This window comes from Phycodurus eques, chromosome 11, assembly GCF_024500275.1.
Source record: "Phycodurus eques isolate BA_2022a chromosome 11, UOR_Pequ_1.1, whole genome shotgun sequence".
Lineage (NCBI taxonomy): Eukaryota > Metazoa > Chordata > Actinopteri > Syngnathiformes > Syngnathidae > Phycodurus > Phycodurus eques.
Genome location: NC_084535.1, coordinates 22,279,327 through 22,294,330, shown reverse-complemented (window position 1 = coordinate 22,294,330; position 15,004 = coordinate 22,279,327). Strand labels below are relative to the sequence as shown.

Sequence of the window (15,004 nt, the reverse complement as noted above, 5' to 3'; positions counted from 1 at the left end):
ACAACAACAAAGAATGCATACTACCAAATCTATTTAAAATTATGATACACACACCCAATATATGTCACACTTAACTTTTGTGTCATGGAATGTCAATGGCATTGGATCGCAGGCAAAGAGAATTAAGATTATGGATTATATCACTAAACAGAAATACTGTAGTGTTTCCTTTATTGATCAGTGTATGTTGCAGGTTGGAGACAACACTCGTAATTCCTTGTTATGCCTGGCTGGAAGTTGGTACACCATGGCGAACACCAAAATACCGGTAGTATAATCTCATCTTTGTTTCATAAACTTTTCCATACTTGCAGTAATATACTCAAATGCTCATGTACAGCCACAGAACTAAAACAACTCTATCAGTCATAGTGTTACACTTCTCATTCTCAACATTGCCTCACTATTCTATCACTATTGCATTCCCAGGTAGTGTATGCCTAATTTCCTGGTTAATTAGTCAAATCGAGTTAACTCACTTCACTCTGACGCCACCTTTAAATTTCAAAGCATAGCAGCCAGCTTGTATGATGCTTAGTTACTGGTTAAAATGACGGTCTTATCAGCTCCCTTATCACTCCACTCTTGTTGTCGTCGCCACGGTAATGAGTGTATCCGGTCGCATTTGAGTTGACAAGATGAAGCCCAATGATCGTAAAAAACGCGTTGCGGTGGTATTGGAATACAAAATGTTTTTGCAGTAGTCTTGACAGTGCAATCGTGAAAGAGCAAATTTGTCTTGTAGTCTGATCCGGGCATTACATGTTGCCCGTCTCAGACGTGTTGTCTGTTCCACACCGCTGACGTTTTATATTTCCCCCCCAATAACTTCATTGGTTGTCAGATATTTACAGTACTACATCAAAGGACACGCGACAAGGCTAAAAATAAACTAGCTTTTGGATTCAAATATACTGTGCACGCGGCAACGCGGAGTAAATGTCTTTTGCAGAGCCGATCAATGACGTCATTGATCGGATCGGCGAATGATGACATTAAAGCCGATCAGCATAAAATGCGAAATATCGGCCATAAATATCAGCCCGATAAAATCGGTGTAAAGTCTACTTATCATTTATAATAACATGGGCAATTTCATGAAAGTCAAATGCGTGTTAGCTCTTTTAAAGTAAGTGGTGCACTCAGCCAAATATAATTTGCAAAGGTGCTACATTATGTAACAATTATGTGCATTTGCAAGTGAGTGCACTCCATTGCAATGTTTTTATATAGGTCACAACAAGAAATTGATGTCATCCCTCTTGGTGGCTGCCACAACAAACCATTTGAATTGAGGGGGCTTTATTTGATTCTTTATTTTACACTTCTGGTTACCCACAAAGGAACAGAGGCAAAGGTATATTGATGGGGGAAAGAAGAGGAGTAGGTTCGATGCAAATACATTAAGTTTGCACAATAGCATGAGACAGGTAGCGATTTAAGTGTACGACACCTTGTTTTCTTCTCATCCAAGCAAACCTGGGGAGTTTGAAAGGCATTAAATGATTTTAAAAAGTTATAGAAACATTTGTGTGGCCTCTTGTTTTTTTTTTTTTTTGGTTTTTTTTTTATCTGAATCATTCTGTTATCAAATGACTATGATAATTCTGTTATCAAATTACTATGATCACTACAAAAACAAACAATCTACTCCATCTGTGGGTTTTACTAGTCCCATCACAACCGTTAGCATACAAGAAGAGCAAAAAAGAAATTTCACAGGGCATAATAATGAAAAATTACCTGTGCTTTTTTATTCTCCTCAGTGTTTTTCTTTTAAATATTTAGCTCTTTTAACAAAGAGATCCTACAAAATTGCCTCATCATATCAGCAACAAAACACTTGTGCATTTCATTTTACACAGAATCAAGCAATGCAGTATCTTACTGTCTACATTTTCCCACAGCAACACAGCACCCTGAAATCAGATAATTAAATGTATGACAAAAACTGTGTCACCATCTGGTGAGACGGATGAAATGAGTCAAGATAGTGACAACTGTTTTCAACACAACAGGGTGGGAGAAGTGACTTAGACTTAACTTAAACTTTACACCCCACTGCAGCACTGCAGTAGACAGACGGGTGGCATCCCGCATCTGTAACAGCTCTGATAATACCTCTGAAGGCAGAAAATTCCCAGGTCAACTTGTTCATCCCCATTATGTTTCTGTGCCTCTTATACAGAGAAGTGAAATTGGGAAAATACCTTTTTTATAGGTAGTGTAAAAGGGGCATTTTTATTTTATTTTTTACATCTGACCTAGAGAATATTGCCTTACCCTTAATAAGCAAATCTATAAAAACCCAAACAATTTTAAAACTAGGTCGAGGACGAATGTATTCGCTATTCAAATCAATTCACAAATTCCAGTGAAAAAGAGAATATCAAATTAAATGTTTGCATTTGATTGGAAGGGAATGAACTATCTTATTCTGACAGGAGCTGGAATTAATTAAGTCATCTGGCCACGCACTTGTTTACTTCTGGCGCGTTTGACTTACTGCGCATCCACAGTTGTATGCCATCCGCTGTAAAGGCCTCTTTATACTCCCGCACTCGCGCGGCCGACAACGCCCGCATTGCATCACGTGACCAACAAATTGGCCTGCACGGCCCCTCTACGTAGCTTGACGTGCACACAGCAAAAATTGTTGCTGCACATAGAACGCCACCGCGATCATCTCTCATGATTGGTCCGTTTTAGTCACATGCTGTGATGACGTACTCAGCGTGCCCCTTGGTTCTACATACCATCTATGCCGCCGCCTTCTTGATCAATTTTGCAGCATAAATAAAATGTATCATCAGTTCATCTAGGTCAATTGGTTCTAGCAGACACTGTTCCATGGTCACCATTGTTGTTGCTTTGTTCGTTGTTACTGAAAGGAAATTAAAAACGGCTACCAGAAATGGCCAAAAAAAATGCAGAGGAAACTCCACCCCGTGGTCTTCGAGCCAATACCAGCCGAAGCGACACCCCCGATTTGGAGGTGAACTGCAGTACATTTTTAAAACTGCACGCGAGGGTTGCACTAGAGTATAAAGGCAAACTGCGCACGGGACAACTGCAGTGACGTCAGCGGGGTCACCGCCCGCGCGAGTATAAAGAAGCCTTAAGCCCTGATGTATAATACGTAATGGCTAATTGAAACAGGATGTGGCGAAGAAAAAAATTTTCACATTCGCCACACTAGCGAATCAAAATTGCATGTTCAAAAGCCCATTTAAAGCTCATTCTGCCATGTGTGAACGGTGTTAGTGGTTTGTGAATGCTTAAATCTGCCTTCGAGTCGCTGCTGGCTATCAGCAGTCAGGCTCACAAGCTTTCCCAGCTGCAGGTAGGGGAGCATCAACCAAGACAAGAGCCGTTGCTGCTTGGCGTCGAAATAAAGCATGCGTATTTATTACTGCAATGTACATTTGAAGTGTCGGTAGTCAATGTGTCCTGCAATTCACATTAGTTCTTACAGCTAGTTCTCTGCCTTCTTCATCAATGCAACAAGCCACTAATGCCACTTTGGTTGTCATGCCGAGCAGCAGCGGCACTGGCTCGAACCAGGGCGTAACTAGCTTGTCATTTGGGGGCCCAAGACAAGCATACTGTAGTCACGCCCCCCTTATGTAATTCAGACCACTTTGTCATGGTTTTTCAAATGATCCATCCATTTTCTGAGCCGCTTCTCCTCACAAGGGTCCCGGGCGTGCTGGAGCCTATCCCAGCTATCATCGGGCAGGAGGTGGGGTACACCCTGAACTGGTTGCCAGGCAATCGCAGGGCACATATAAACAAACAACCATTCACACTCACATTCACACCTACGGGCAATTTAGAGTTGTCAATTAACCTACCATGCATGTTTTTGGGATGTGGGAGGAAACCGAAGTGCGCAGAGAAAACCAACACAGGCACGGGGAGAGCATGCAAACACCACACAGGCGGTGCCGGGGATTGAACCCCGGTCCTCAGAACTGTGAGGCAGACGCTCTAACCAGTCGTTCACCGTGCCGCCTTTTTTAAAAATCTATTACAATTATCTGACAGCTAAAGTTAGCCTACTAATATTTACCACCAACGATTTAGAATAACTAAAACAAAAAAAAAAATGTATTTAAGAAAATTCTAAATAAAGTCCTGAAGATCTTTCTTGAGGGTTATCCAATAAGTGAATCGTGTCAACACTTTTACTTGAAAATGTAATATAGTTTACAAGACAAACATATAGTTTACGTATATAGTTTTATTTGAACCGCTTTTATATGCACATCTTGGTGATGAAAACCGCCACTCGTGTCATTCTCCACTATCTCTTAATTAATTAATTCACTGACAGCACTGAGAGCAGTGCTACTGCTACTGACAAGGGCATCATTATACAGTATTAAATTTTTACAAGGCCTGAAGTTAAATCAATAAGTCACTATTCTACTGCAGGGTCCAACATTAACGGTGGCCCGGTGCCCCTGTGCTACTACGCTGCTGTCTAGGGCCATCACTTAAGTATAGACGCTGGCCCGCTTGGGCCAATAACGAATTCAACAAAATCACCCTGAAGTGAATTTTCAGTTGTAGACTGAAATACCTTTATCACCGAAACATCCCATCCAAGACAGGATGTGATGACGTAAGGAAAAACTGCGATTGGCATACACTTGACTGGATAAACGAGCACGAATTAGCCTCAAGTCGAGAGCCGAAGCAAACGAAACTAAGGCTGCTATCATGAATAGAGACATATGAGCGGCAGCGGAACAAGGGAATGGCAGCGAGGGACAAAGGCAGCGGCTCAAAGCAAAACTTCATCAAAATCAGAATCATCTTTATTTGCCAAGTATGTCCAAAACACACAAGGAATGGGTCTCCGGTAGTTGGAGCCGCTCTAGTACAACAGACAGTCAATTTACAGAACACTTTGGAGACATAAAGACATTGACAAAAAACAATTGTGCAAAAAAAGTCCTCTAGCACTTAGAGCAGTTCGAATGACTAATATTGCGATAGTCCGGTGCAATGACCATTGTGCAAAGGGGCGCTGAGACTTCAAGGAGTGTATGCGGTTTAAAGTGACGAGTAGTGCGATCATCTGGGACAATGTTGGTTGTGCAAATGTTACAGATACTCCTCAATCAGTGTGCAAATTGGAGCAGATGCTACTCTGGCATGAGTGGCCAGTATATGCAAATAGTGCAGCATGGCGAGACAACTACAGTGAGTGCACGAGTAATACATAATTGGCCCCACAGAAATGTGACAACGAACTCAAGTCAAACAATTGCCAGCTTATTGTAATGGAATTATAGGTTAGGTGTTTAAGAAGATGATCGCAAGAGGGAAGAAGCTGTTGGAATGTCTACTAGTTCTAGTTTGCATTGATCGGTAGTGCCTACCTGAGGGAAGGAGCTGGAAGAGCTGGTGACCGGGGTGCGGAGGGTCCGAGAGGATTTTGCACGCCCTTGTCTTAGTTCTGGCAGCGTGCAAGTCCTCAATGGTGGGTAGGGGGGGTACCGACAATCCTTTCAGCAGTTTTGATTGTCCGTTGCAGTCGGAGTTTGTCCTTTTTTGTAGCAGCACCAAACCAGACTGTGATGGAAGAACACAGGACTGATTCAATGACCGCTGTGTAGAACTGTCTCAGCAGCTCCGGTGGCAGGCCGTGCTTTCTCAGAAGCCGCAGGAAGTACATCCTCTGCTGGGCCTTTTTGAGGACGGAGTTGATGTTGGTCGCCCACTTCAGGTCCTGAGAGATTGTAATTCCCAGGAACTTGAAGGTCTTGACGGTTGACACAAGGCAGCTGGACAATGTGAGGGGCAGCTGTGGCGAAGGATGCCTCCTGAAGTCCACGATCATCTCTACCGTCTTGAGCGTGTTCAGCTCCAGGTTGTGTCGGCCGCACCACAGCTCCAGCCGCTCCGCTTCCTGTCGATATGCAGACTCGTCACCGTCCTTGATGAGGCCGATGACAGTGGTGTCATCTGCAAACTTCAGGAGTTTGACAGTCGGGTTCGCTGAGGTGCAGTCGTTCGTGTAGAGAGAGAAGAGCAGCGGAGAGAGGACACAACCTTGGGGCACCCCAGTGCTGATGCTGCGTGTGGATGAGGTGGACTCCCCCAGCCTGACCTGCTGTGTCCTGCCTGTCAGAAAGCTGTAAATCCACTGGCAGATGGCAGGTGAGACGCTGAGCTGGAGAAGCTTGGTTGAAAGGAGTTCAGGGATGATGGTGTTGAATGCTGAGCTGAAGTCCACGAACAGGATCCTCGCGTAGGTCCCCGCATTGTCGAGGTGTTCTAGGATGAAGTGCAGTCCCATGTTGACTGCATCATCCGCAGACCTGTTCGCTTGGTAGGCAAACTGCAGGGGGTCCAGCAGGGGACCTGTGACACTCTTGAGGTGTACCAGCACAAGACGTTTCAAAGGACTTCATGACCACAGATGTCAAAGTGACAGGCCTGTAGTCATTCAGACCAGAGATTGCAGGTTTCTTGGGGACTGGGATGATGGTGGAGCGTTTGAAACAGGATGGAACTTCGCACATTTCCAAAGATCTGTTGAAGATCTGAGTGAAGACTGGAGCGAGCTGGTCCGCGCAGACTTTGAGGCAGGATGGGGACACATGGTCCGGGCCTGCCGCTTTGTTAATCTTCTGTTGTTTGAAGATGCGTCTCACATCCTGTTCATGGATGGTTAACGCAGAAGTCAGAGATGTGGTTGTGGTCGCGGGTGCGGCCGGGTGGGTGTGTGGTGTGAAACTGTCCTTTTCAAATCTGCAGTAGAAGGTATTCAAGTCGTTGGCTAGTGTGCTATTGTTCTCAGCTTGGGGGGATCGTCGCTTGTAATTAGTCAGCGATTGGAATGCATGCCAGACTGATTTAGAGTCGTTTGCGCTAAACTGTTTTTCCAACTTTGCTGCATAGATCCTCTTTGCAATGTTAATTTCTTTAGTCAGCTGGTTTCTAGCTCGGTTATACAGGGCCCTGTCCCCGCTCTGATATGCGTCCTCCTTAGCTTGGCGGAGCTGCTTAAGTTTAGCAGTGAACCACGGCTTGTTGTTGTTGAATGTGCGAAATTATTTTGTTGGTACACAAACCTCTTCACAGAAACTGATATAGGATGTGACAGTGTCCGTATATTCATCCAGGCTGCCATCAGAATTTTCAAAGACACTCCAGTCTGTGCAGTCTAAACAGCTTTGAAGTTCCATCTTGGCTTCATTGGTCCACTTTTTGACTGTTTTCACTGTAGGCTTCGCACATTTAAGTTCTTCCCTGTACATCGGTATTAAGTGAATTAAGCAGTGATCAGACGAGCCCAGGGCTGCACGAGGTATAGCACGCGTTTTTTACCGTAGTGAAGCAGTGGTCTAAAGTATTATTTTCTCTGGTAGGACAGTCGATGTGCTGCTTGTATTTAGGGAGTTCGTGGTTGAGTTTAGCTTTGTTAAAGTCCCCGGGAATAATGAGGGGTGAGTCCGGGTGTTTTTTTTTAATTTCTTTGACTTGTTCGGCGAGCATTAGCAATGCGGCGTTCGTGTTAGCTTGAGGCGTAATATAGACTCCAGCCAGTATGAACGATGCAAACTCACGTGGCGAGTAGAATGGTTTACAGTTCAAAAACAGCGACTCCAAATGCGGGCTGCAGTGTGTGCTGAGCACCGTGACGTCCGTACACCATTTTTCGTTGATATGGAGGCATATCCCGCCGCCCTTTGTTTTCCCCGATGATTCCATGTCGCGGTCCGCTCGATGAATGTTGACGCCGGGAAGCATGACGGCGCCATCGGGTACAGCGTCGCAAAGCCAGGTCTCCGTGAAGCACATGGCCGCGGAACGTCCGAAGTCTTTACTGGTCTTTAACAGAAGATGAAGCTCGTCCATTTTGTTGGGTAGGGAGCGTACATTCGCGAGGTGGATCGACGGGAACGGCAATCTGTGTCCTCTCTTGCCGAGTTTCACCTGAATGCCGGCTCGTTTCCCTCTGTGGCGCCGCTTCCTTCTCCATGCGCCGAAAACCGCGGACGCTGCTCCGGTGAGTAACTCGGGGAAAAAACTGAGCGGATATTCGAAAGTTGGTGACAGAAAGTCCGGAGTAGCCTCCTTGATGGTTAGCAGGTCTCCCCTTGTGTAAGTGAGTCGTGTAAGGTCTCCAAAGACGGACGAAAAACACAAAAACAAAGACAATACTAGAGAGCGCGTTACCGAGGCAACCACACTGGTAGGCGCCATCTTGTAGTGATTAGGCAGATTATTATGTCCAATAATATGTGTAAAACAACTTTGTGCTAACGAGGACTTTATTCATCAAAATTGAAAGGCAAGACGCACCAACCATAACCATGACACTTTATGGCACTGTCGTAACACTGTGTCTACTGTGTAACACTGTCAGACCTGTGGCACGATACGGCATATGGCCTGTGTGTGTGAATCATAAATATCGTTAAAAACATGGCTATTTATCTCGATGGAGAAAATAGCCAAAAATTTCTTAACATGAAAACGGTCAAAGGCGGTAAAAGGTTTGGGAAATATATATATAAAAAAAAATATTGCATATTGCGCATTATTTTTATGTACTGGTATTAATTTATTCCAAGGATAGCCCCTTGGGATGCATCAAATTATTAAGAGAGTCCTTTCAACACAGACATAATCACCAATTTATAAATTAAGAAAGGTAACTCATAACGCACACCCACACCTCCACACGCATGCTGATTTATTAAAAAAGAAAAACTGAAATATCACACACCCATAATTATTCAGACCCTTTGCTGTGACACTCATATTTAACTCGGGTGCTGTCCATTTCTCCAGATCATCCTTAAAATGAATCTCTACCTTCATTGGAGTCCAGCTGTGTTTGATTATACTGATTGGGCTTGATCAGGAAAGCCACACACCTGTCTATATAAAGACCTTACAGCTCACAGTGCATGTCAGCGCAAATGAGAATCATGAGGTCAAAGAAACTGCCTGAAGAGCTCAGAGACAGAATTGTGGCAAGGTACAGATTTGGCCAAGGTTACATAAAACATTCTGCTGCACTTAAGGTTCCTAAGAGCACAGTGGCCTCCATAATCCTGAAACGGAAGACGTTTGGGACGATCACAACCCTTTCTAGAGCTGGCCGTCCAGCCAAACTGAGCAATTGGGGGAGAAGAGCCTTGGTGAGAGAGGAAAGTCTCGAAAGTCAACCATCACTGCAGCCCTCCACCAGTCAAGGCTTTATGCCAGAGTGGCCTGACGGAAGCCTCTCCTCAGTGCAAGACACATGGAGTTTGCTTAAAAAAATAAATAAAATAAAATAAAAAAAATTAAAATCCTAAAGGTCTCCAAGATGGTGATAAATACGATTCACTGGTCTGATGAGACCAAGATAGAAATTGTTGGCCTTAATTCTCAGTGGCACGTGTAGAGAAAACCAGGCACTGCTCATCACCTGTCCAATACAGTCCCAACAGTGAAGCATGGTGGTGGCAGCATCATGCTGTGGGGGTGTTTTTCTGCTGCAGGGACAGAGAGACTGGTTGCTATCGAAGAAAAGATGAATGCGGCCAAGTACAGGGATATCCTGGACGAAAACCTTATCCAGAGTGCTCAGAACCTCAGACTGGGTCGAAGGTTCACCTTAAAAAAAGACAATGACCATAAGCACACAGCTAATATACCAAAGGAGTGGCTTCAGAACAACTCTGTGACTTAAACTGCGTGACTCCCTTACTTAAACCCAATTGAGCATCTCTGGAAAGACCTGAAAATGGCTGCCCACCAACGTTCACCATCCAACCTGACAGAACTGGAGAGGATCTGCAAGGAGGAATGGCAGATGATCCCCAAATCCGGGTGTGAAAAACTTGTTGCATCATTCCCAAAAAGACTCATGCCTGTGTTAGTTCAAAAGGAGGCTTCAAATAAATACTGAGCAAAGGGTCTGAATACTGATGGCTGTGTGATATTTCAGTTTTTCTTTTTTAATAAATCTGCAAAGATTTCAACAACTCAGGTTTTTTTATGTCAATATGGGGTGCTGTGTGTACATTAAAGTGGGAAAAAATGAACTTGTCTTCCACTGAGACAAGAATCTCCGCGGAACGAAATGTCCCATGAAGAGGAGCTGCACGAATGTTCATGGCAGACTTCGCGGCAGATGAACTGGATAAAATGTATGCAAGATTCAACACATCGTGGCAGATGATTGACGAGCGCTACCGCTAACTAGCAGCTCAGCTAACTAGCTGGTACAGACAAGATGTTGCCAGCCAGAGTGGAGTCCACATTTTTCGGCAGAAACCTCTGGGCTTGAGACGGAGACCAAAGTGGTCGCATATGCAACCCTTTTTTTGTGTGTGTGTATGCATCTAAATATCATGTGGTTGCACTTTCGCGAGTGCATGTTTGAATGCTCCCTTAACACTGTATCACTATATAAGACACGACGGTTGAAAGTCGAAAGTCTTTTTCAATGCTTTAGTCAATCTCCTCGACCTGCACGCTCTCCTTTCTGAAGAAAGAGCACCTTCTTGTTATTATAAACAGCCAACGGGAGCGCATACGCTGAAAAGGGCGCAGTTACTACTGATACCCACTCAGATTCATAATGACATGACAACCCGTCCACTCCACTTTTTTAATCACCCCCCCCCTTCCTGAAGTCGGATCTCCAACTCGGCAAGGGAGACCAATCTTACAAGCCTGACGTGGAACTCATAGTATCTGCTTCGCACGTAAAAATCTACCTGTATAGTTACATGTTTTGCTGTACGTTTGGTTTGTACGCTGAGAAGCGCTGGGAGCACACAACCCTGGCTTTACAAATTCAGACTCTCAGAGGAAATTGGACACAACGTCACCGCATCACATCATGACTCTCACTACCCACACTCTAAAATTAGGTGTTTGCGCAACTTAAAACAAAGTAACAATTTACACTCTGTACTTAGATATTTGTAAAGTTATCTCTACTTAGCTCGATAAGTCCAGATAACACAAGCTGTATTTAAATACCTTCAAAATATCTGTTGTATTGTTCAGTTTTTTATACATAAAAACATCTTTATGCTGTATGCGCGATAGCGAAATCCTAACAATACTACTTCTGTTATTTAATACGTTTATTATTATTAATTAAATATCATTATTATTAATTAATGATTATTATAATTATTATTAATCCAATTCATCGAAAAAATAATTTGCAATTTTTAGAATAAAAAAACATTTTTTTAGAATAACCTAAACAGGAGTGAATCGGTTTATATAGACAAGCATAATGTTGCATCTATCTACAAATTTAGTAAAATAATATGACGATATAACAAGATGTTAAACAAGTACTATCGGGCTTCCCACAGCTCCACGAGCTGGTCCTCCATTTCTGAGGTTTACCGGACTTTGTACTTCTGGTGTGTGAACCGTATTATTTTACTGATATGCTTATATTTTAAAGGACTTATTTTACAAGGTACCGGACCGGATATAATGTGCAAATGTTTCCAGAGTGTTGCCGAAGGGACCAGAAGTGGGTGTGTCACCATTGTGACAGCGTCAATATCGCCTTGCTTAAGAAAATACTTCTTGCCGTCTGGTGAACCCACTTATACAAAATACGACAACGGGAAGCACATGTTTATTTTTATTTTCAGCCGCTTCCGTGTTCCCTAGTCAGGTGACAGGTTGCTTCTTTTGGCTACATTCCATTTCACAACACAATTCACAGAGTCATAACTCGGGATAGTCATCTTTCCCCACACACGAAGATTTTTTGCCCGTAAATATTGAACATTTTTTCATATTTAAGCTCCGACCAGTTTCGGACCCAATTCTTCTTCTTTTCCTTTCGGCTTGTCCCGTTAGGGGTCACCACAGCGTGTCATCCTTTTCCATGTAAGCCTATCTCCTGCATCCTCCTCTCGAACACCAACTGCCCTCATGTCTTCCCTCACGACATCCATCAAACTTCTCTTTGGTCTTCCTCCAGCTCTCTTGCCTGGCAGTTCCATCCTCATCATACTTATACAAATTCACTCTTAACACACCTCAGACCAAATCTTATAGAATAATTTCATAACATATAAAATAGTCTGGAATTTGTCGTCCTTGGTTCGGAAGGGGCAAAATCGGGACAAAAACAGCCCGATTATCTTTATATATTTGTACCAGCCTTAGGGATTAGGGTATCACATGACACTTCTCATGAGCGTACCTAAATTTAGAATCCAAGTCCACAAAGACTTCATTCAACTGTTACTTAAGGGGTACCAACACACTCAAAGCTATAAATGGAACCAGAAGAACGCGCACGCACACATACACCTGCGCACGAACACGCACACACACACACTCACTCACTGAAAGAACACACACAAACTCATGGAAATTTTGGCTGAGTCTGTTCAAAGTCTGGGGGAGACAAATCCATGAGACATTCAAAGCTCAGTCGAGAGGCAAGGTATTTATAGTCCAGAGAGGGAGAACTCTGACATCGTGTAACAAAAGGGAGACACATTGCTAACACAACACTGAAACTGACACTTTGAGAAATTCCACTGTTTACTATGATTTTGTGCAATTGGGTTACCGAGCTCCAGGTGAAGAAAGAAGCAGGAAAACGTCCAAGTGAATATAGAACATTCAGTGCTTGTTGCAAACACTCAAAGACAAAGCAATTTTAACACAGACGGACACGTCAACATTGATTTTAAATATACAGTGGAACCACTGAAATCAAACGCAATCCATCACAGAAAGCTGGCCGAAGCTATTTTTGTTAACATTGAAGGTTATCCATTCATCCATACATTTTCCATACCACTCATCCTCACAAGGGTCGCAGACTTGCTGGAGCCTATCCCAGCTGACTCTGGGCGAGAGGTGGGGTACACCCTGATCCGGTCGCCAGCCAATCGCAGGGCACATATAAACAAACAACCATTCGCACTCACATTCACTCCTACGGGCAATTTAGAGTCTTCAGTTAACCTACCATGCATGTTTTTGGGATGTGGGAGGAAACTGGAGTACCCTGAGAAAACCCAATTGAACGTTATGAAAATAATAACTGTCGCCATCAGAAAACTTTATTAACCATACATACATTGCTTTTTGTTGCACTATATCATTCATACGAGTGTTAAAAGAAGTTACCCACTAGTGAGGGGCCCTTGACTACATTCCATCATCAACTATGGGAAAAAAAATTCAAATTTTTGTGTTAGTATCTTTTAAATGAACAATTTATGTTAGTATTTTTTAATTGTTTTAATGGGGTGAGAGAATATCTTTCGTAATGTTTTGAATGCCATCTCACAGAAAGGAAGGACTCCGTTGTCGAATATCATGTCAGTTTGAAGTCCGAAGTTTTGCGTTACGTTTTGTGAGGTGTGACGTTATTTGGATGTAGCTCAACTTCCCAAAGCATGCATGTTGCTTGTTAGACTATAAACAAGTGAGAATGACTCAACAGTTCATTCCAGGTTCCACTATCCAAGGGTAAAAATAAAACACCCAACTGTTAATATAAAGGTTACAACAATAAAACAGAGTCTTATCAATGCAGGTCACAAAACCAAAGAAAACGCAATACGCAGTGGCCGAGGAAAATCCTTTTACACTCTGCACTGAGTTCTTGTGGGGACATCACGTGGCATCATGCATGGCAGTTTGCATCCTCACGTTTTATGCGAATTTAGATGGATTTGTCGATTAACTTCAGAATTTGAAGACTGTAGAGGTTTCACCGGAATACCAAATCTCGAGACAAACCACACAACTGTTCTCTCCAGAAACCCCACGTGAAAAATGAAAAGCCATTTCACTTTTAGATCTTTAGATCTTAACAAAAAATATATATATACAGTATGACGCTTGTATACGATTTTGTGTGTTTGGGGGGGAATAATAATTGTCACCCTTTGATAAGGTTTTGTTTGTGCTGGGCTTGTGTTGATCATTGTGAATCTCCAGTCTCACTGACATCCCAATTATTTACACGCACACACATTACATGAGAGAGAAAGTCGGCTATGGCAAACATACAACAGGAAACCGTGAACATAAGGAGCCAGTGAGCGTGTTTGTGGCAACGATGACAGCCTCGCGTGTTTATGCGCGAGACTGTTGCAGTTTAGGCTACCGCGGGCGACTTGAAACGCGCGGGTCGTGACGTGCTGAAATGCTCCAACAGATCAATAAATACGAAATAAAACGTCAAACAAAACAAGGGCGTACACAACGCCGAGCGCAGCTGAAGGGAAACGTACGAACGGAGGAACTCACATCCTCGAACAGGGATCCGACGTTGGCGGTCACCAGCAGTATTCCCGTGCCTTGCGCTGTTGTCAGCTTTCCAGCCATGATATCTCTCGCAGGTGGGTCGAGGACTGGATGGCGAACTTCACAGGTGTAAAAAAAAAAAAAAAAAAAAAAAAAAATTAAATTTAAAAAAAGATAATAAATAAATACAAAATAAAAATATGCAGGCGAATGTCTCAGAGAGCAGTTTAAAACACGGGGAATTCGCGAGTGAAGCCGGGGCTGAGGTGGCTCGGCTGGAGCATATTTTTCAGCAGTTGGCCGTTCATCTACCGGGAGTTGCTTTGCAGTCCAAGGTCCGCTGGAGACTGTGTTTGGCGTGCCTCTTCTCGCGCTACTTTCCCTCCTCCATCGTAAAACTTTCCCTTTTCGTCCACGGCAAGCCCCCGTGGGCTGTGGTTCGCTTCTTCCTTGCTTGGAACAGTACAGTGGAAGCGTCCCTCGTGAAGCACGACTCTAACCGGGACCATTGCCTTCAATGTTCTCTGACGATAGGCTGGAGTCCCGCACTGCTGTGACGTCATGATGCCAATCGGAAACGCGCTGGCTCTCTTAAAGGGCCAGCGCACTATAAACAACTCTGTTGCCCTTCTAATGCAGGTCTCTGACTTGTTGTTGAGATTGCTGGCCTGCTCAACTTATAGTATGTAACTTTGAAGGGACCTTAGTTGAATCCATCCATCCATCCATCCAT

At 43.6% G+C, this 15,004-nt stretch overlaps 1 protein-coding gene across 3 annotated transcripts in view; it reads right to left on the bottom strand.

The window, feature by feature from the left end:
* Positions 1 to 14,780, bottom strand: part of LOC133410026 (inositol polyphosphate-5-phosphatase A-like) — a 205,403-nt gene extending 190,623 nt beyond the window's left edge. For all 3 annotated transcript variants that reach the window (XM_061690722.1, XM_061690724.1, XM_061690723.1), the window contains exons 1-2: positions 14,584 to 14,780; positions 14,275 to 14,390 (exon numbers count right to left, since the gene is read on the bottom strand). In XM_061690722.1, coding sequence (XP_061546706.1) covers positions 14,275 to 14,352 — 78 coding nt within the window. In that variant the 5' untranslated portion in view covers positions 14,353 to 14,390; positions 14,584 to 14,780. The remainder of the gene's footprint in view (positions 1 to 14,274; positions 14,391 to 14,583) is intronic.
* Positions 14,781 to 15,004: the final 224 nt, after the last annotated feature.